The sequence below is a fragment of the Haemaphysalis longicornis genome, unplaced genomic scaffold, assembly GCF_048455015.1.
Source record: "Haemaphysalis longicornis isolate Haplotype H1 unplaced genomic scaffold, Haemaphysalis longicornis Haplotype H1 scaffold_7, whole genome shotgun sequence".
Classification (NCBI taxonomy): Eukaryota; Metazoa; Arthropoda; class Arachnida; order Ixodida; family Ixodidae; genus Haemaphysalis; species Haemaphysalis longicornis.
The window spans coordinates 158711931-158731316 of record NW_027526422.1 but is presented as its reverse complement, the minus strand read 5'-3'; the positions used below and the strand labels follow the sequence as shown (position 1 = coordinate 158731316).

Below are 19386 nucleotides of genomic sequence, written 5' to 3'. Positions count from 1 at the left end.
GTGCGACTGGCAACTTCGCGCCAGTAAAGCCTTTGCCGTTTCATCTTACATCGGCTAAATCTGTAGAGGCAGCGTGAACAGGCTTTCCATTAAAAGAAACTTTAGAAAATCTTGGACGAAAACAGTTCACCCGAAACATGACCACAATGGTTATAAAGATGCCAAAAAAGCGTAGAGTGATGATCAGAACATCAATTTCTCGCTGTCCTTTAACGACATTTTCGAAGAGCGCAAATTTCATAAACTAAAAATATATCACCAGAGGGGTAGCAGCTGAACAATTTAAAGCTTACCCACTAACCCCACTCCACACGTAGGTTATTCGGTAATGTCCCCCTTAATTGGCTTCGCGTTTAACAATACCCAAATCTAAAGCCTATCTTGTGCATTGCTAGGAAACTGAATTACGTTGACTTACATATTGGGACAAATGTGCACTGGTCATCAACAACACGAGACAGAGGCTGGAAGGTCCCCGCTCCTCAAAGTTTTCTGCTTCAGTGTTGGGCGATTTGCAGTTTGGGCAGAGTGAAACCCTCTTAGAACAACTGAAAGCGATGATGCCAAACTCAACCAGCGTCAGCCTGATGTCTTTCCACAGGTGCTCCCATTCACACTTACATGTAATTTATCAGCGAAAATACAAGAGCATTAGCTGTCTCACTGCAAGGTATGTGCTGCTTCAAGGTTCAGAATGCCTTTTTTCTAGGAGAAACCTTTTCTGCTTGCGCTTTTCCTTGGACACTGTCGTACATTTTAATGGTTTTTTCGCAGGTTGAACCATATATTTCCACTGTTCCGTTTCTCTACGTATTGGAGCAGTTTCATCAGTGCAATTGCTACGTACCTTGGAGGACTTCTGCTCAGCATTATAACAGGTACCCCTAACTTCCAAAGCACACCTATGCACACACGAAGGATATGCGGATATATTTGCACTAACAATCAGTTAATATTTCCGGCAACTTAAACCCCAGTTCACAGGAACAGTGCATTACCATTCTAAGTGCATTGACTCAACTCATATTTTATGTAGCAAAAATATAATTTATTTACAAAATATTACCATATTCGTAGTAGACGGTTAATTCCATGGGTTCGCTTCTACCGCCAAAAAATTAGTAGTGGCTTAGCTCGGCTATGCCATGATATACGTAGCCTCAGCTAAGGTTTAGCTGGTTATTCTTAGCCTTCCTGGTTGTCTAGGATTAGCTTGATTATCATGCTTACTGCTGCTTCAATGACACAGACACGGTACACGCATTATGTGACACATGTTTATCTATCAAGCCGCTTCGGCGCAGTGTCACCAATCACCCCAGAGCAAAGCTGGTTCTACAGGCGCACACCGGTCTTGCTGCTACGCACGAGCCATCGGTTCCACACCCGGCCGCGTATTCCCAAACCATATCCCGTTGAGGCCCATGCTGACCACACCTTTTTTAGCAGGGGCGCAGCCAAAGAGGTTAAAAAAATTTCAATTTTTTAACCTCCTTGAACGCAGCACCGTGACGTCTCTACCTATATGTGCGCGACTTCATGCGAGGTGGATTTTTTTCTTTTTTCCCCCTCAACTCCTTTCGACTGCTTGGCAGGCGGCCGATGGTTTCGCTCCGTGGGCGGGGCTGGCCTGCGGCGCTGGGGAAGCCGACGCACATGTGGTAGAAGCTAACCTTTTGTACCTGAGCCCTGATCTATCTGTGCTCTTCTTGCGCACCTGCAAGTTTACGCTGACCTCCGATCGTGTTCCTAGATAAGCGCTGGACTCGGTGCTCGAAGTGCGCGCGCGCGGATGGACGCTTTCACGCGCATGTGGCAATTATACACGGTCCGGAACGCAAACACCCTCATTGAAAGCTCATTCTACAGCACACAGAAGGGTATACAATTCAGTTGGGTGCTCTTTCACTATATACACACCTCAAAACACGATTCGGTGCTACAGGTAAGGCTTACAAGAAAGGCAGCCAATTACCCATGACTACATTCACAAACTGTCCTACTCTTGCGAAATATTACAGCTGCATGAGCTGCTACATTTTGGCACTTTCATAAGCACTATTACATTGAATTTCGTTAACATTAACTTCATTGCATTATTCTTTATCAGGAACAGTGCCACTAAGGAAAACATTGACATTTTGTTAACAGCAATGGAAGGTGTGAATCGTTCTTGCAAGGGTGATACATTGATAAGAAAGACACGAGCTCAAACGTACACGTTTTACACTCGGTCATGAATTCTGCATAATTTGCACTGCTGGTCATAATTTAGGGAAACAATATCGAAAATATGTACCAACCAAGGGCTAAGTATTAGTTGGATTGTGCAGCAACTGAAGTACTCGAGGAGTTTGATATATCTTTCTGTACAGGGCTATTGACCACAGTCTCTTCACTGAAGCCATCAGGCCGAGTTTGATATCAGTAATCATGCGTGCTAACACTCACGCTGTTGCCAATGTCGATTAGTTATTTTCAACAATTTGTGCTTCATGCACACAGATATTTTGCTGCTTAAGATACGTTATTTACAAATATGCAGCTCCAGCAGGATCCGAATGGCGCTGATGCCCCCCCTGTAATCGGGAAGGCACACCAAATCGTTACCACCTAATTTAGCTCTGTCCATTATTCGACCGTAATCGCCACCAGCTTTTAACTCTAGGTCCTGACCCTGCGACTGAACAGGAACATGTTAGTCGGATCCGTGACTATCCCACCGCACAAGAAGCAAGTACCGAGTACGCCCTTGAAAACAGACTACAAATTGGTGTAGCAGCCTGGCCGACTTCCCCGTTCGGTATACAATGTGACCTGTATGCAGCGTGCACTGTTTTCAGGGTGAATCGGATTGTCCACAGTGCGAACTGTACATTTAAGTGTGAACTGTGCGTTTTGCTGCCACTGACTGGACCCCAAGACGGCAACTGTGTTCATTGTGCGAGTTGCGACCTTACCCTTTTCTCCTCATCCTTGCTCCCCGAGGGCCCCATGGCCTCTCATTTAATGCAGTGTTGCACTGACTCAGATACGTATATTCTTTTCGCTGGGACTAATGAGTAGTTGCCCGTGAGCTTGAAGTCACGGTAGTCGCAGCAGAGATAAAACTAAGTAAAAAAGTTATCTCCTTGGCGCACTATTTTGCGATGGTGATCTCGGAGTCCAAATAGCGGCAAAAAATTGTCACTGTTAGAGATTCACTCATGGGTATAGATGAGCAGTTTGTGTCTGTTTCCTGCGACGCATTTTTAGCTACCACATATATATATTTCTGTAATGTCTGGCCTTTTCATTCGCCAACATTGTGTCACAGCTCATGCCTCAACTCTAAGCCGCACACACGCAAAAAAGTATACAAATGTATAAACAAGAAATAGCAGGAATAAAAATATAAATGGTACAACACAAGTTGCCCACGGAGCGAAACCATCGGCCGCCCGCGAAGCAGCCGAAACGAGGGGAGGGGGAAAAAAGAAAAAATCCACCTCGCATGTAGTCGCGCACATATAGGTAGAGACGTCACGGTGCTGCGTCCAAGGATGTTAAAAAATTGCAATTTTTTAACCTCTTTGGCTGCGCCCCTGCTTAGGGGGGGTGTTCGGCCTGGGCCCCTACGGGATATGGTTTGGGAATACGCCACCCGGCCACACCTCGAATGACCATAAAGTTGACCGGGCCACCACGTGCGGAACGGAGGTCAATGAAGACGTTGGGCGCGTAGGGTGTGTGAGAGACGCAGGGCAGCGAGCAACGTTTGTGCGCCGTGTGACGTCACTGCTCGCGCATGCGCAGCACGGCTCTCCAGTCGCCACGCGAAACCGCTCAACCACGGCCAGTGTAGCTCACGCTAGCTACAAAAATACATCCTTTTTTAGATCTGTATTGCATAATTTCACCTGTAACACAAGACCACTTTTGCCATTTCATGCTAGACATGCCGCTCCTACGTAATCAGTTTGGTGCGCCGGTGTTCTTTGAAAGGAATTATTGAGCGGAATTTGAGTAATATAAGGGTTTGATACCTTTGGGACACGAATGTCGGTTTAAAACTTTACTTTCTATGGAGGCAATGCTCGTGAATTCGCGCATCCGATGTTTCCAGCACATCTCATTTGTCTGGTTTGTATTGGGAGGCTTCTGCCAACCATTTTTGCATAAAAAGATTGTGCAGAAATGCACTCTATCCTATTGTGCGCACACCATTTTCTAAGTTACACATTTTTTCACGGTGGTGTTATCCCGCAACCGTAGAATGCTTACCCAAAGCCAAGCCAATTGTGTACGTTGCGAAGCAACTTTCCTACAAGACTATGTTGCAAGTTGTCCCACGTTCAGCATCCTCAGTTAACTGTTGCGGTAGCCCTGTAAAAACGCTAGTTCTGAGAGCTCCCAGTCTGTATATCACCTGAGACTGAAAAAGACTGCTCAAAAATTTTCCCGGGCATATACGTCACCAACGCTGCTAAGAATCCTCAAGCTAAACGCACCAGAGGACTCGGAGTGGCTGATATAAACCTTACCCCACACATGCTCGAAGGGTAACGAGAACGCACAAGCAACGGATATGGAATTCAGACACCGGGACAGTGTGCGTATGGCTTTTCATCACGAGGCACGGTCTTTCAGACGCAAACTTACAACATTCCATAACAGGCAGCACCACCGCCTCTTACGTCCACTGTTCCCTCCTGCTCATCCAGCTCTTACGGTAGATAAAGTCCGCATTGGGGTGCTCCTGCGCGCACACGTTTGCTAGGCAGAACCTGCCACCAACGCGATCATTTTTTATAATCTGTTTATCAACGCTTGTTTCTTGCCCAATATAGACGTAAACGCCTACAGTTTCCAAGATTTAGTCACGTACCTTCAAGTCGTGTTGCCTGGCGTAATAAGCAGGAGCATTGGAACAGAGGAGCAGTCCTACTCGCGCTTTAGTGAACCTACCCAAATAACACCCTTCTACATGCAAGGTACCCTACACTATACCCCGTCACTTGCAAATCCTGTCCCCAACCAAGCACCCTGTACCACATGATATCGGAGTGCCAGCGATCCCCAACCCTCACGCCTAATCCCGATTGATTGATTGAGTGTGGGGTTTAACGCGCCGACGGAACGCAGGCGATGAGGCACGCCGTAGTGGAGGGCTCCGGATAAATTTTTAAAACCTGTGGATCTTTAACGCGCGCCGAAATCTCGTACACACGGGCATTTTTGCTTTTCGCCTCCATCACAAACGTGGCCGCCGCGGTTGGTGATCGAACCCGCGTCCTCGTACGCAGCAGCGCAACGCCTTAGCCACTTAGCCACCGCGGCGTGTACCCCTAATCCCAACCCTACCTATAAGCAGTGCGTGGAGCTGCTGACCCGCTCCGACCTCTCAGACCAGCGACGATGGCACAAGTAAGCAGTGAGCCTCCCACCGGGCGGGTGCCCTAACATCAGCACCTCGACCCAAATGAAGTTTATTCATCATCAGCATATTTATCAGCAAGCCCCCTCTAGGCGAATCATGCCTCACTGCATCACTAATTCACTCCATAAGGAAATGCCGCCAAAACTCTCTCCATCTGATCTCCAGCAACCAGCTGCGAAATGAGGCGTTGGGTAGCTCTGAATGAAGTATGAAAGAAGCCAGGGTAAAAACAACCACCGAAGTCGCCATGAGCCGTAGGCCACCGGTGGCCACTGGCGCGCTTGTCTAACCGCTTGCTTGAATAAAGTTTTTAAAACGAAGCTTTCTGTTCCTCCCGATTCACGTTAAAGTCCGAGTAAAGTGTACTAAATTGAAGTCCGAGTAAAGGGTACATCAATCATACTTTCACATACAATCAAACATAAATCATGTCTTTGCCCAGCTAGTGGACCTCTCGTATTGCACGAGATAATTTCTGGTGGTACACACCTTTAGCAATGAGGATGATGAAATACAACCTCTAAGTAAGCTTGGACTGTGCCTTCGGACGTTGGTGGTGGGTCGTTGGATGTTGGCTTTGGAGTTCGGCAGTTTGGGTTTTAGACTTTCTAGAGTGGATTGTAGCGCTTGACTTCAACTCAGGTTACATGAGAAAAATCTGGGCGATTTAACCATCTTTCTCTTAAGAAAGGGGCTTTTGTTCTATGCTTTCTCTAAACATTTAGGTGTAGGACAATGTCATCGTCGCCTTCCAATGTAAGTGTGTTTGCCCGCCGTATGTCTTCCAAGAAATGCGCATGTTAGATAAATACGTAACTGAATATGCCAATACATACCGAAATACGCACCCAACGTTTTCATTCACTCTCCATAAAGCGCAGAGATATTATTAATGCATTAAGTCCATCTTAACCAAAGCTATAGGCGTCGCATGGGCAGAACAAAAAGGACAGGATGTATTAATAGACAGAGCCTACATTAAATCTATAGCGAAAAACGTTTGCACCGTCAAAATTTCGCTCTTCCGTTTCTCAAAACACCAGTCTGTTTACCTCCACAAGCATTGCGAAAGCTCTGCTTTCCTTACCCGCATGCAAAGCAGAACGTGGCGATTCTCCAAAATGCCATTGTACAATCGATAAACCCAGGTTGCATGAAGACTTTGATATAGCTGCTAGCTCAGGAAAGTTTTCATTCCTTTTATGTAACTTCTGGCATGGAAACAAGATATCGTTCATCGTTATCCTGCACATTAAAGGCCAACTGCACGCAAAATTTCGACCTCTTAAAAACCATACTTTCGTATAGTCTGTTTAAAAAGAAAGCAACACGCAAAATACAACAGCTAAAATACGCGCGTGGACGCCGCAAGCGGGCTGCAAAAATTGGTGATTTTAAAACCGAAACCGAGGAGAACACGGCCATTGCAGTGACTTGCAGCCGTCCAGCGAGCGGCCGAACGGTCACCAGCTCGGGAGAAAGTCTGCGCGCAAGCTCTATGCGCGCATGAGGCAGCCAATGGGTGAAGTGTGCGCATCAGAGCTCGACCGGTTCTCTAGCTGCGTGGCTGGCCAGAGGAAGAAGCCTCCGTCGGCTGGAACATCACAGGCGCGCCATGGCTGTTTACGCGATCTGCCGGCAGACAATCGGGCTAGACAGAAAATTGGGCTAGTTGGTAGCTTTTTATTTTGGGGCCCAAAACTCCAACACAGGTACAAAACAGAGAAGAAACATGGTGCTATGTCTTCTGTCTTTATTCGTGCCTGTTACGACAGCGGTTTCAATGGTTAACTTTCCTTCCCATCTTTGCGCACAGCTAACGACGCAATATTTATAATCAGATGGTGGGCAGGCGATTATAGCGCTCCTTTGTAGAGTAGGCAACTGAGGATCCTTTGTACGCCTGACTGCTCTACAACTATTTCAAATTTCAGCTCTTATGAGTCGGTTGGGGTCTTCGTAATACACAAAGATGGTAAAGGTCGTAGGTCACGGTTAAGCGCCTATTTCATTATCGTTTATGTGGTGGGTCTCCCATTCCTCTTGAATTGCTCACGATGGTTTTACCCTTCTTAGAAGAGAGTGTCGTCGGATAGAGTACACTTGGCAATGCTTCAATTAAACAAGACTTCCCAATTCACGTCTGTCTGTGGCGCAGATTTGTACCTCAACGATGCCAGTGTGTGAAATGTTATGACAATACGTATGAACTTGCAATGTCTGATGGGCAACTGACGCTCATTTTTTGTCAGATGTCAGTTTCGGCATCCCGGGGGCGCAACCACTCTGAAGCATTCTAAACTGTTTCGCTCGCCAAAATATATGAAATTGTGAACCACAAAGTTAGAGGAGAGCCTTGAAAGAAAGTTGCGGGTATCACGGTCCAGCCTCTTTCACAATACGCATCGTCAAAATGTGCACACCCCGATATTTTCAGCAGCACTTGCTACGCATTTCTTTCCACCTGAACAGGGTCACATCGGCAAAAACACTGTAGCTGCGAACTTTTGGATGCTCTCATGCTATAAAATGATGGTGGCGACTGAGAGCCCTGAGAATATGTCCCAACAGCGCTGGACTGTTCTTGCCATATGCAAATTGAAATTTCCATTCGGATCTCATACTTATCCCGATTATGGCTACCATGCTGAAGCCAAATTTTTTGTGCCAGAAGCATACAAATGTGATGCTGCGTGTATATTCTAAACAGCTATTGGGGCTCATTTGAACAGTTCTGCATTAGCGGTAGATTAATCCAGAGCACGGACGCTTTGCTGCAGCTTCTGCAGACATGTTTTCCGTATGAACGAGCTACCCCACTCGTACCCAGCCATCCCCATCTCGCGTTATGGGCTTATTTTCAACCACATTTTGTGGATTTTCCACATCGACCTTAGTACAGCTAAACGTCTTTGCCGAAAAGCGCAAATTTTAAAGGTGCCTCTTCTAATATATGCGTACCTTTAAGGGCAGCGTGGTTCACAGCAGTCAGTGTCGTCGACGGCTTTGCGAAAGCAAAATATCCCAGAGCGCATCCTTCAAGTGTCGAGCCGGTGTGTCGACTGCTCGATACTGACGATATCATATGTCGATTTATCTTTGAAACATGCGTACAAGAGAGTTTTGCGTTAGGATCCTTTGCTAATTTGTATGAGCTGAAGATTAAACACAAGCCTCAATGGCTTCAGACGAGAAGTCATAGCCACACAGCCAATTATTTAAGGGCAGGCAGGTACACCCGCGTGTGGATTTCCAAGTTTTGTGCCTGGTTGTTATGTCGGGGGAGGGAAAAAAAGTAGCCTGAATTGTACCCTGCGTTTCATTTACCAACAACTATGCAAACATTTATTGCGGAAAGCTGATCCAACTATCGTCCAACAATCATCCGAAGGGTCTTTGGCAGTAGCAATGGTTGGTAATTTGTCCCATTTTGTTAAACTTTTCATTTCCAGAAGTGAATTGCGGTGCATTCGCGATTTTAGATTGTTTTCTTCCTTCGTGCTACCTGACGTAGCGAGAAAAATAGTATGACACCTCCCACAATTGCGGCGGTAAACCGACATTATACCATGTTTCATCGGAATGAACGGATACAAGGTCAGCCAGTGCAGCACCACCGTAGGAACAAGAGCATTGGGAGGCAGCTCTTGCCAGCCCCACCTGGAGCTTCAGAATAAACTAGTTAACCAGGCTCGAGAAGTGGTAAAATCCAATGAAGCCTTAAAATAAGGAGCCAAATCATAGCTCTACCAGGGATACATATTTGCTTTTGTTTTTTTTTTTCTCAATAGAGCTGATGATGGTGGTTCGATCCTACGTGCAAGGGTTCATCCGAACCGGTTAGACGGGATGTCGTTGCTTCTAATATAAACGCACCGCCTTACCTTACTTATATTAGATGTCCTTAACGATGGCGGGCAACTTCAAACGATGTTTTATTACAAACACGGGCGCCCACCCCCCATGCGGCCTTTGCTGTGCCTATTTGCGTTGGCCACATTGATTGCTTATACTACGAATCTGTTGTGTGCCTACGACGCATACCTACATTATCTTCGTAATGATATGCACCTTCTGATGTAATATGGGCCTCATAGGACAAGTAGCCCGTGTGAAAGACAACAGTCGTGGAGACGGCACAAAAAAGCCGCCCATAAGAAGACCATCTCCATGATACATTTTAGGCTCAGAACTTCAGGCACGATGGCACTTGTAGTTTCCGCGGACTGGGCTATCCATGTCATCGAGTAATTTTAATACGTTATTTGATTGCATATCTGGCATTATGCAGGAAACCCACATGGAAATACCTACTATTTTGGGTTTTTTTCAACCATTTTTTCGGCCAAACACATCGTGGGAAGGCTTGAAGCTTCATTCCTTTTTGATTATTAGCATGTAAAAAGTGGACCGTGCTAAGCTGGTTCTGAAAACAAGCTACAAAACAAAAATAGCTACTCTATCCTTTTGGTTTTATTGCGGAAAACTGATGGTTAATGAATCTCACAGGAAGAAACCAACCCGCTCCTGATGCTGCCAGCAACCTTACAAGCGCACTCTTTTTACCTCTGTGGCGACGACTGGGTCTGATGCCTTGTAAAGAACAAACAGTAAGCGTACCAATCCGTTTATTGCATAATGGAAATACAAGTTACGCAGGTTTTTTTACAGTATTCACCGCATCAGTGCACAAAAAACCGCGCGCGCGGCTTGCATTTATGTCTAGGTAAACTTATGTTTCAAACGAATTCCAACATTTTGATTGGTTGTTTGGTAAAAATTTTATTGTTGTAAAAACATCATAGTGTTCATGTTCTGTGCACGGCCTAAAATGCACAATCTAAAAGGCAAAAAACCGTTAATAACAGAGGGCTAGTTGTCCTTGCCATCTGTGAAACGCATTTTCACAAAGTCGCAAAATTTTGGCAAAATTGTACAACTATTTGGCGAAAATCTGTCGGGTTTTCACAGCGAGATCTTGTGCTGTGGGTGTTTTTCAGTAAAATCACCTTTTCTTCTACCAATTCGAAGAGCCGGTATCTACTTTTATTGCCCTAATTAAGGCAAGAATTTGTGGATGTAGGCTGTCCCAAATGCAAAAATACTTCCCGTGGAGCCAGACGCATTTAATGACAAAAACGCACATACGTTGTTCAGCCATAACTATGTTTACTTCCTTCCGTGAAATGTTGTATCTTTTTGGCCCTGTTCGATCTTACTGAGACCTGTGATATTGTGTACCGGCTACCAGTATGATTCTGCACAAGGCATACAGAATGAATAACCTAAATAAATAAATACATAAAAAAATAAAAACCATTTCGCCATTCAGTTAGTATGTGTTTCTGTACCTGCGTGTGAGTGTGTTGTCCTGTTTTTATGCACTGACGATTACAGTTCAGAAGCATTTTTAAGTCGTTCGCTGAGGCTGCTAGTAGATGTTTACATGTACTTACCTCAAAGAATACCTCATGGACAACCAGCAGCTTGAGTCTGCTAGTACAAATCTACGACGCTTGTGTTTCTCGTCGTTACCTTCCTTAGCTAATACGCAAAACACCCGCTCGCCTGGTTCCCCAAGCCTGGTGTTTTGACAGTAAGCATATCCTTACAAGGAAGCGGGTGTATTTAGGAGGTTTCTATAACGGGATCCAAGGTACCGCTCAAGACGAACGAGGACGGGAGAGCAAAAGCCCGAGATAATATAAGAACATAATGATAATAATCGCAGCGAATTATGCTCAACTGTCCATCTCTGGGGAGTGTTTTCTCGCATGGGACATCTGCAAATCCCGTTAACGTAACACCCCGCTGCAAAATCTCCGTCCTGGCGCTACGAGGCAGTGAGTAAAAACGCGTTGTATTGCTTGAAGCGGGACGCATGCACAGCGCTAACGGCCGGCGTCGCCGCCGAAGGTGAAGAGACGACAAGGGTAATATCATACGTGACATCTGTCATTTTACGTAGGATACGGTACGGGCCAAAGTAAGGGAACATAAGTTTTTCTTAAAGTCTCGTGTGGCGCCACGGTGTCCATTCAAACTAAGGATAATCGAGATAAGTTTTGGGAGGGTTGCGATGCAATTAGGCGGCGTGGGTGATCGTCCTTGCAAAATTAGCCCTGGCGATGGCATTGTGGGCGTACTCCGTCGACAAAGCAGCAGAAGATGCTAGTAAGTTGTCCACAGGAAAAGCAGGCTCACGGCAAGAAAGTGGGTATAATGGGGAAACAGTGGTGTCGTGGCGGGGCCAATTAGAGGCAAATTCTTCTTTGCTCCTCCCACTTGCTTCCGGTCGAAGACAAATGTGTCTAGCAAATCGAAACTGACAGGAAAATTGGGTCAGGTGGAATCTCAGTTCGCTGAACCCGACCGGCGGGGGGCGTGGACGATGTTTTCCGCCGTTTGTACAGGTCGTATGCAGTTACGCAGGGTCGAACGGATTGTTATAGGTCGGAAGACTAGAAGAAACGGCGCTCGTGTTGTCATCGTCTTGTGTACCGCCTGTATGCGCTTTACACACGAATCAGATCCAACTAGCTCAGCTTTCCGTTCTACTAAAGACACGGCGCCGTGCGCGGTTGTACGTGAACGGGACGCCAAGAAGACCAGCCGTTGGTACGTAAGGAAGCTGGTGAAGGATTGTCGTACGTAGGTGTTCGGATATGACGATGAGCAGACTCGCACCATCGGGACTGAAGTTGCAGCAATAGAGAACGTCATTGCATCGTGTAGGCACGTAATGAAGAGCCAAGTGTTGTGGAGTAGAGACAACCCTCTGAGGAAGCAAAGTGAAGTGTCGTGGCGTCATCGTCAGCAATAGTACGGAGCTCAGAAATGGGAACGACTCAGGTATCCCAACTCTTCCGGTCATGGTTGGTAGGGTCGACAGGATTGCGGGACAAGATGTCGGCGTCATGGTGTAGGCGGCCGGATTAGTACGTCACGTAAAACTGTAACCTTGACGGCGCAAAGCCCATCGACCAAGCCGCCCTATAGGATCTTTCAAAGATGAAAGCCAACCCAGAGCATGGTGGTCAGTGACAACGCTGAAGTGTTGACCTTGGAGCTAGGGGCAGAATTTAGCTACAGCTCGAACAAGTACAAGACACTTCCGTTCTGTGATTGAGCGATTTCTTTGGCTCGTGACAAGAGCCGGCTCGCATATGCGATGACGCGGCGGCGGTGGCCGGCTTGGTGTTGTGCCAGAACTGCCCCTGCGCCGTGGCCGATAATGTCAGGGCGTACTTCGGTTAGAGCCAACGAACCAAAATGACCGAGATTGAATGGCTTCGTAAGAATGGCGATTTAAATAGAGAACGCCTCGTCTTGTGTACGGCTCAATTTGAAAGCGACATACTTTTTAAGAAGGTCTGTCAAGGCTTGGGTGATGTCTGCGAAATTCTCCATGACGGGACGAAAGTGAGAGCGAAGACCGACGAATCTCCGGACATCTTTAGGTGATTTTCGTTTTGAAAAATTCTGCAGGGTTCGAAGCTTGTCAGGATCAGGCTGAACAGCCATCGCATCGACAAGGTGTCTGAGGATCTTGGTTCATCGACAGTCAGATTGCGAGAAGCCGGCTGACCTAGTAGATGACGTTCCCGGCGCTAACCTTCAACGCGCGTTGTAAAATACTTTTATTGTTCTTGCTAACTGCACCTTGTAGTTACTTGGTTATACCTTTCGTGCGGGTAGAATTTTCCAAAGATGTTTTCGTTTCGTGTGACTTCGATTTAACACAACGTTACACAATCACAGAAAAGCTCACTCACCACATTGTATATTGTCCGAAGCTTTCCGAGCGCTTTTTTCCTTTCGCGGACATCCCAGACCTCGCACATTGATGCCAACATAACACTCACAATAGTTATCTTGCTACAAATATTTCAGGAGGAACACGCGTTCAAAACAATCTTCTCGTGCTCTTTGGTCCCACCATTTAAAAGCAAAATCACGTTCCGAGCGTGTAGCACTGTGATTCAATTATCTACATCCGCTGTTTATCCACGTTGCCGTGTTGCCTTACTAGTCCTCTATGCCTCTTTTCTTTTTTTTCCGCAGGGCGTTACTGAAGGCACTACAAAGAAAGACCTCTCGCCACACTGCGACCCTTGCGAGCGAGTGATGCTAACACAAGAGACTACACTGTAAAGCTTCTCGATAAAATGCTCAAAAACCCGACCTCAAATATTATGGCATCCAGTTCTTCTTACTTTCATAGATACACTAAAGAAGGTGGTGGCAAGACTGTCCCTTCTTCATCAGGCTGCATTTTCATATTTATTAAAGGGACTCTGTAACACTTCTAATAAAACACTTCTACTAGCGCAAAATATAGTCAGGGGTCCATAGGCCATGTTTCGACCACTCTGAGTGCGTTTACGCGATTTATTTAGTAGAAAAATCAATTCGGAAAGCTGTTCTCCTCTCTGGATCCTCGCCCATTTTTTGTGGTGTTTTGTGACATCAGGAGGACATGACTTGGCTTGACTGCGCTACTGCACGGCTCGCCAACCTTCCGGCAGAGTCAGTCATCCCAGCGTTTAGTCCACCCGTCGCCGACGAGTCTTCGCAATTTGTTCGCTCAGTTGAAACTAAGCGACGACACGTTTGTGAATGGAAGAATGTGCCTTTTTTTAGTTTTTTAGTTTGTACACTGTATCTAGCTCCAAGTCCAGGCCGCTCCACGCAAGCGCTGCACAAACGCATATGCGACGCTTGGCTGACTGGTTCGCTATTAGGAAAATCTAAGGGCACTTGAAGGGATAAGAAGGGTCAGCGAATTCAATATTGGTACTAAGGAAATAAAATTAACTGGAACGTTCACTGCACAGTGCAAACCTACGGAGCAGGAAGCAGTTTTTTGCTCTAGGGAACAAGCACAGCGGTCAGCAGCAGGATCACACATCTGCGAACGCTTTTCCGTGTAAGAAATGCGATTGCTAGACGTGAGATGTGGAAATTTGGGGGACGCTTGCTGCACGAGCAATGTACAACCAATAGTCACCTGAACTACTTGAAATGCTAAACTAAATAAAAGTGTACACTGGTTATACGTTATATACCTTTTATTTCCGGTACAGCCAGCGCTGGCCCGTGGCCGAGTGGTCTGGGGCGCTAGGTATGCTACTTTGCAAGTCTGAAGTTCAACGGCCCGAGGGTGCGAGTGGTCTGGGGTACTAGTTATGCTACTCCGCAAGTCTGAAGTTTGAATCCCCGAGGGTATATTGCTTTTTTTCTTGTAAGTTCATTGTTTCGTTTTCGGCCGATGTTTTTTATACTTAACGCTATACTTAAAGCTATAGTTAACGCTAATACAACAGAATCGTTCATTCAGCTTGCAAACATCCTTTTTTTGACCAATAATTTTTTTGCCGCAATGAAGGCAGCTGCTTCCTGCATCCATTTTTCATTTTATGTGTAGTACGTAATTTCTTTATGTATTTTATGGCTGTATGTACATGTTTATTACTGTTATATTACTCTTGTGTACTGTGTTACATTGATGTGTGTGCATATTTTATTACTGCTGTATTACTGTCGTGTTCCGAATGGCGAAGCGCATTTTTTTTTAATCAAATATATGTTAGTGGTAGTTGCAATTAATGTATATGTACTATGTATGTACCCACTCCTGCTTGGGCCCTAATAGGGCCTGCAGTATTTGTAAATAAATAGAATAAAATTACTGAGGTCACCATTTTTGGGCCATAACGTTAATTCCTTCACGAGCCAGTTCGCAGAGCGCGCGCAGACTGACACTGACCCGCTTGCGAGTTCTCATTGGCGTGCTGTTGCCATAAGCACCTACTGCTTGCGGGAAGTGGGCACAGGCCAGAATCACCAGACCCTTGGCCTGGTGCGAACACGGTTTTTACGATACAGGCATGAGTGAGGCAAGCTCCAAATATAGGGAAGAGCGCATGGCACTTGAGCGTCTGCGGTGACGCGGAGGGCGTTCATCCACTGCGTAGGCCTCGGCTAGTTATTGCTACGATTCCAAGCCGTCCTGGAAGGCTTACCTTAGAAATTTTGCAGCCGACAACCTGGCAGAAGTGCACTACGGCGATTATTGAGACATTCGAGAATGGCCGTCCAACGATAACGTCGGATGTCAAGCGTGTTGTTTTACACAAGCGAAACCGAAACTTGTTTCAATGCTAATCCTGGACATCGTCCAATCACGGTGCACCTCCTCCCGTCGTCACAGCCTTTAGTTGGTGCGGCCGCCGCAGACCGCGCATGGTAGTTCTTGTTCTCTCGGGCTTTATCGAATGATTACCGACTTAACAACCAGATAAACGATGAAAATTGTGTTAATTTCAGCCAGTCTACGCAGTGAAAGCAAAAACGGGATTCGTTCTAGTCACTTCAGTGTGCCTCTAAAGATGATATGTTCTTCTAAGTAGCTAATCCCCTGTGAGTGGATGGTATGTTCAAGAATTTTACAAATAGTGGTTGTTATTGATATAGGTCTGTAGTTAAGCGGTGATGAGGAATTGCCGGATTTTAAGAAGGGTGTTACGTTTGCTATTCTCTATTCCTCAGGTGTTGTACCAGATGAAAGGGAGTGTGAAAAAATAGCTCACAATATGCGACAGATGCCATCAGAAGCATTCTTGAGTATTGTATTATTGAAACCGAGGTAATTTGGAGAAGGGTTCTTTTAGATTCTTTTGTAAAGATAGAATACCGACTTCCATAATAATAGTCTATGGCATGTTTGTGACACCAGCGTGGCTTACGTTAGCACAACTGGTAGTGTTTTCATGTAAATACGGAACAAAAGCTATCGGTAAAGACCTCTGCCTAACCACCCTCTGAAATCACGTCACCATTGACAGTTGAAACCGTAGTAACGGGATGTAATCGGCGGACTGCTTTACCCATGCAGGGTAAATCATGACTGAAAAAACGATGGCGTGTGGTTTTAAGAAGCGCTTGATATTGCTGGTCACAGATTTTGTGCCGGTGCCATGAAGTTGATCCTTTGTTCTTGCCTGCTTGCCTGTAGAGACATTTCTTTTTGTTATTAAGGCGACGAAGTTGACCGTTAAAGCAAGGAGCAGTGTTAGTACATGATATTGTTATCACTGGTATATATTTGGCGATGAGTTGAGAAAACGTATTTTAAGGGCGACGCCCTTTTGGACCACGCAATGTATGAGGCGATGCCTGGCGTTTTTCGTGTGCAAGAGGCTTTACGTGCGCACAGCATTGTACGCCATCTATCGACAGCGGCGCACACTGTAGTACCATCCACGTGCCATCTGGGGAGAGCGCCGGTAACTGCAGTAGCAAAATCGTGAATTTGAAAGGTGTCAAAACGCAAAAATAAAGCGAAAACCGTAAACTATCTAACGATAATTCGCGGAAAATGATGCCGTGATTGATGCCGTAGGTGCGAAGTACTGGGACGCGAATTGTCATTCGTGTGGCGCTTGTCATTTACAGTGCATTTACTGCAACTCAAAATCATTTAAAACTCAGAGCGCATCAGCACGCAGGGACGATGACCCTCATCACACAGGCAAAAAACACAACTTGCGTCCCAGTGCTTCGCACCCTCAGCATCGTTCACGGCGTGGAGATCTGTGATTTTTTGAAAAGAATCAAGTTTGCCTCGACGGAACGTGACAAATATTTACGTGGAAATCCTTCTGCAAAATGAATAACTGTTGGTACAATAGAACAGCTCTGTTGTAACACCTTATCTGTTGTCTTGTTATTTTTTTCTTATGGGGTGAATACTTAAGATTTCCCGTGATGATGCAATAATCTGAGAACCCATCGAGTTTGATGATGTCAGAAGAAATATCGTAATTACTTTTCAGGATTAGATTAAGACTGCTGGCTGAGGTGGCGGATTTTCTTGTGGGCTCGGTAATTAGCTGAACCAGCAAGAAATCAAGGCAACACTTAAGGAACGCATCAGTTTCAGTATCGCTGGTGATTAAAGATAACGTAGACCAATTATTGACCTCAAAATAAAGTAACTAAACAGTATAAGCTCCGAATTATGAAAACGCGTACAAATTTTTCCCAAAACTTCAGGAAATTCGTTCGCGAACAACGTATCCATGTCGGAGGGGGGGACGATAAACACCAATAATGACATTAGTTATGCTGTACCACAATGACACCCATACAGACTAAAGACATTAATTGATTGGTATTAATACAGCGATTATACTTTTTTTACACAAGAGGCACACCACCGCCTCTAGGGTGTACACGGTCAAAGCGAAAAAAGCTAAACTCAGAGTTACACACAAGAATCATATCATCAGGAATAACTTCACTGAGCCAAGTTTCAGTTAGGGCGATTGCGGATGACTAACAATAATCGATAAGTGATGAAAGCGCCACGTGTTTTGACATTACACTCCTAATATTGCAAAAAAAACTTGACATAATGGTGGTGCTGTGTTGCGCACTGGAAGTCGAGGGCAGATTAGTAGCTTGGTGCGAACGAAAACGTCACTTGCTTGAGCTTGCCGAAGGTCTTGTGCTTTATTGAACGAAATGGGTCTGCTGCGAAACATGCGCTGCGGAATCACCATTTCAATCCCAAGTGTACGTATCAGTGTTAATAAGTAGCTCATCGACGGATAGACGGACATGTTCACCGTCTTTATTATACTTCTTGGAAATTGCAGCAATTTTTCTGCATTTATCGCGAACAGCCTGAGAATATAGTGTTTAACATAATACTAAAGTAGTTTTTTTTTTTTCATCCGCGGCTCTTCTCTGTTTCTACTTCTTTCTCGTGAAACAATTTAGCTATATTTGGCCCGGCTTGTCAGGGGAAAAGCGCCCTATCCGGTGATCTCTCACTACAGTCGATACAGTTAGTTCCAGCTTGTTCGTGCAAAACTCCTTAACACCCATTCCTCACACCCATCCCATGATTCAGATCTGTTAGTATCGTCAACGCCAAAGAAAAGGACGCTCCACCTGTGGGACCTGTTTTCTAAATCATAAATTCTCTCTTGAACTTTAGAAAAGACATCGCTTCTAGTCACGGCAGTTTCCGATAGCGTCGTCGATTTCATTTTTGACTCCAGTTCTTCTACACGCATTGTTAGGGACAGTGAATTGTTCTGCAGTGTTATGTGAATGTGTAGAATTTTGTTAATTCCTTCCAGAAGGCTAGAGTTACTGGCCTCTAGTCTCTGCACAGAAGAAAATACAGACTGTAGCTGTAGCTGTAAAGTCTGTAGAAAATACAGACTGTAGAGAAACAGGGAGCCCCATAGGCGATAGCCAGCTCACAAGCTGCGTGAAAAAGCGAATAAATGGAGAGGCAGTGGTTTTTCTATGTTTACTAGGGCTAATGTACGCATCATTTTTCTGTCTAGCCAATTGTAGTTCATTATGCAAGCGCTGCATTGTTCCCGGGTGAATATACAATAACTTCACCGCAGGTTCGCTGCATTTTTATGCGTTTCCACATAGCAGAGGATCAGTAGAATTAATTTGTTCAGGTGAACCCGCGATGGCGGTTTAGGGCTGACGCGCGTGTTTGTAAGGCAACTCGTTAATATTATTCTGTTTTTGCGGGTCGTTCAAGACATATTTCTGCGCACAGTAGTTCAAGTGGCGCAAATGCGGGCTTTCCCGAATTTGTAGTTTCTACGAGCATTAAGACAGGGGGCATTTATGGATATTTTAAAAGTATTAGTATGTCATTCCGTTTTTGGTTTGCTCAATTTCCGATGCAATATTTGGTAAGGTTACGCGGAAAAAATTATATAAGGTTGTATGTGGTATGGTCTTCCCGGTACCAACGCACAGAATTTGATACTGTGTAGACCCAGGACAAGATATAAAAACGGTGAAGCGAATAGAAATATCATCAGGTGCGAAGTCTTTCTTTTTTAAATTACATAAGGGCACGCTTTCAGTTGCAACATGGATGAAGGGAAGGCGCTTTTTATGCAACGGGGAACTGAGCGTTCTAT

The 19386-nt window shown here is 45.4% G+C and overlaps 1 protein-coding gene across 1 annotated transcript in view; it reads left to right on the top strand.

Moving 5' to 3' along the window:
• Positions 1 to 14438, top strand: part of LOC144145389 (sodium-coupled monocarboxylate transporter 1-like) — an 82475-nt gene extending 68037 nt beyond the window's left edge. The window contains exons 13-15 of the mRNA XM_077676976.1: positions 775 to 878; positions 9929 to 10029; positions 13484 to 14438. Coding sequence (XP_077533102.1) covers positions 775 to 878; positions 9929 to 10029; positions 13484 to 13573 — 295 coding nt within the window. The 3' untranslated portion in view covers positions 13574 to 14438. The remainder of the gene's footprint in view (positions 1 to 774; positions 879 to 9928; positions 10030 to 13483) is intronic.
• The last annotated feature ends 4948 nt before the right edge of the window (positions 14439 to 19386 follow it).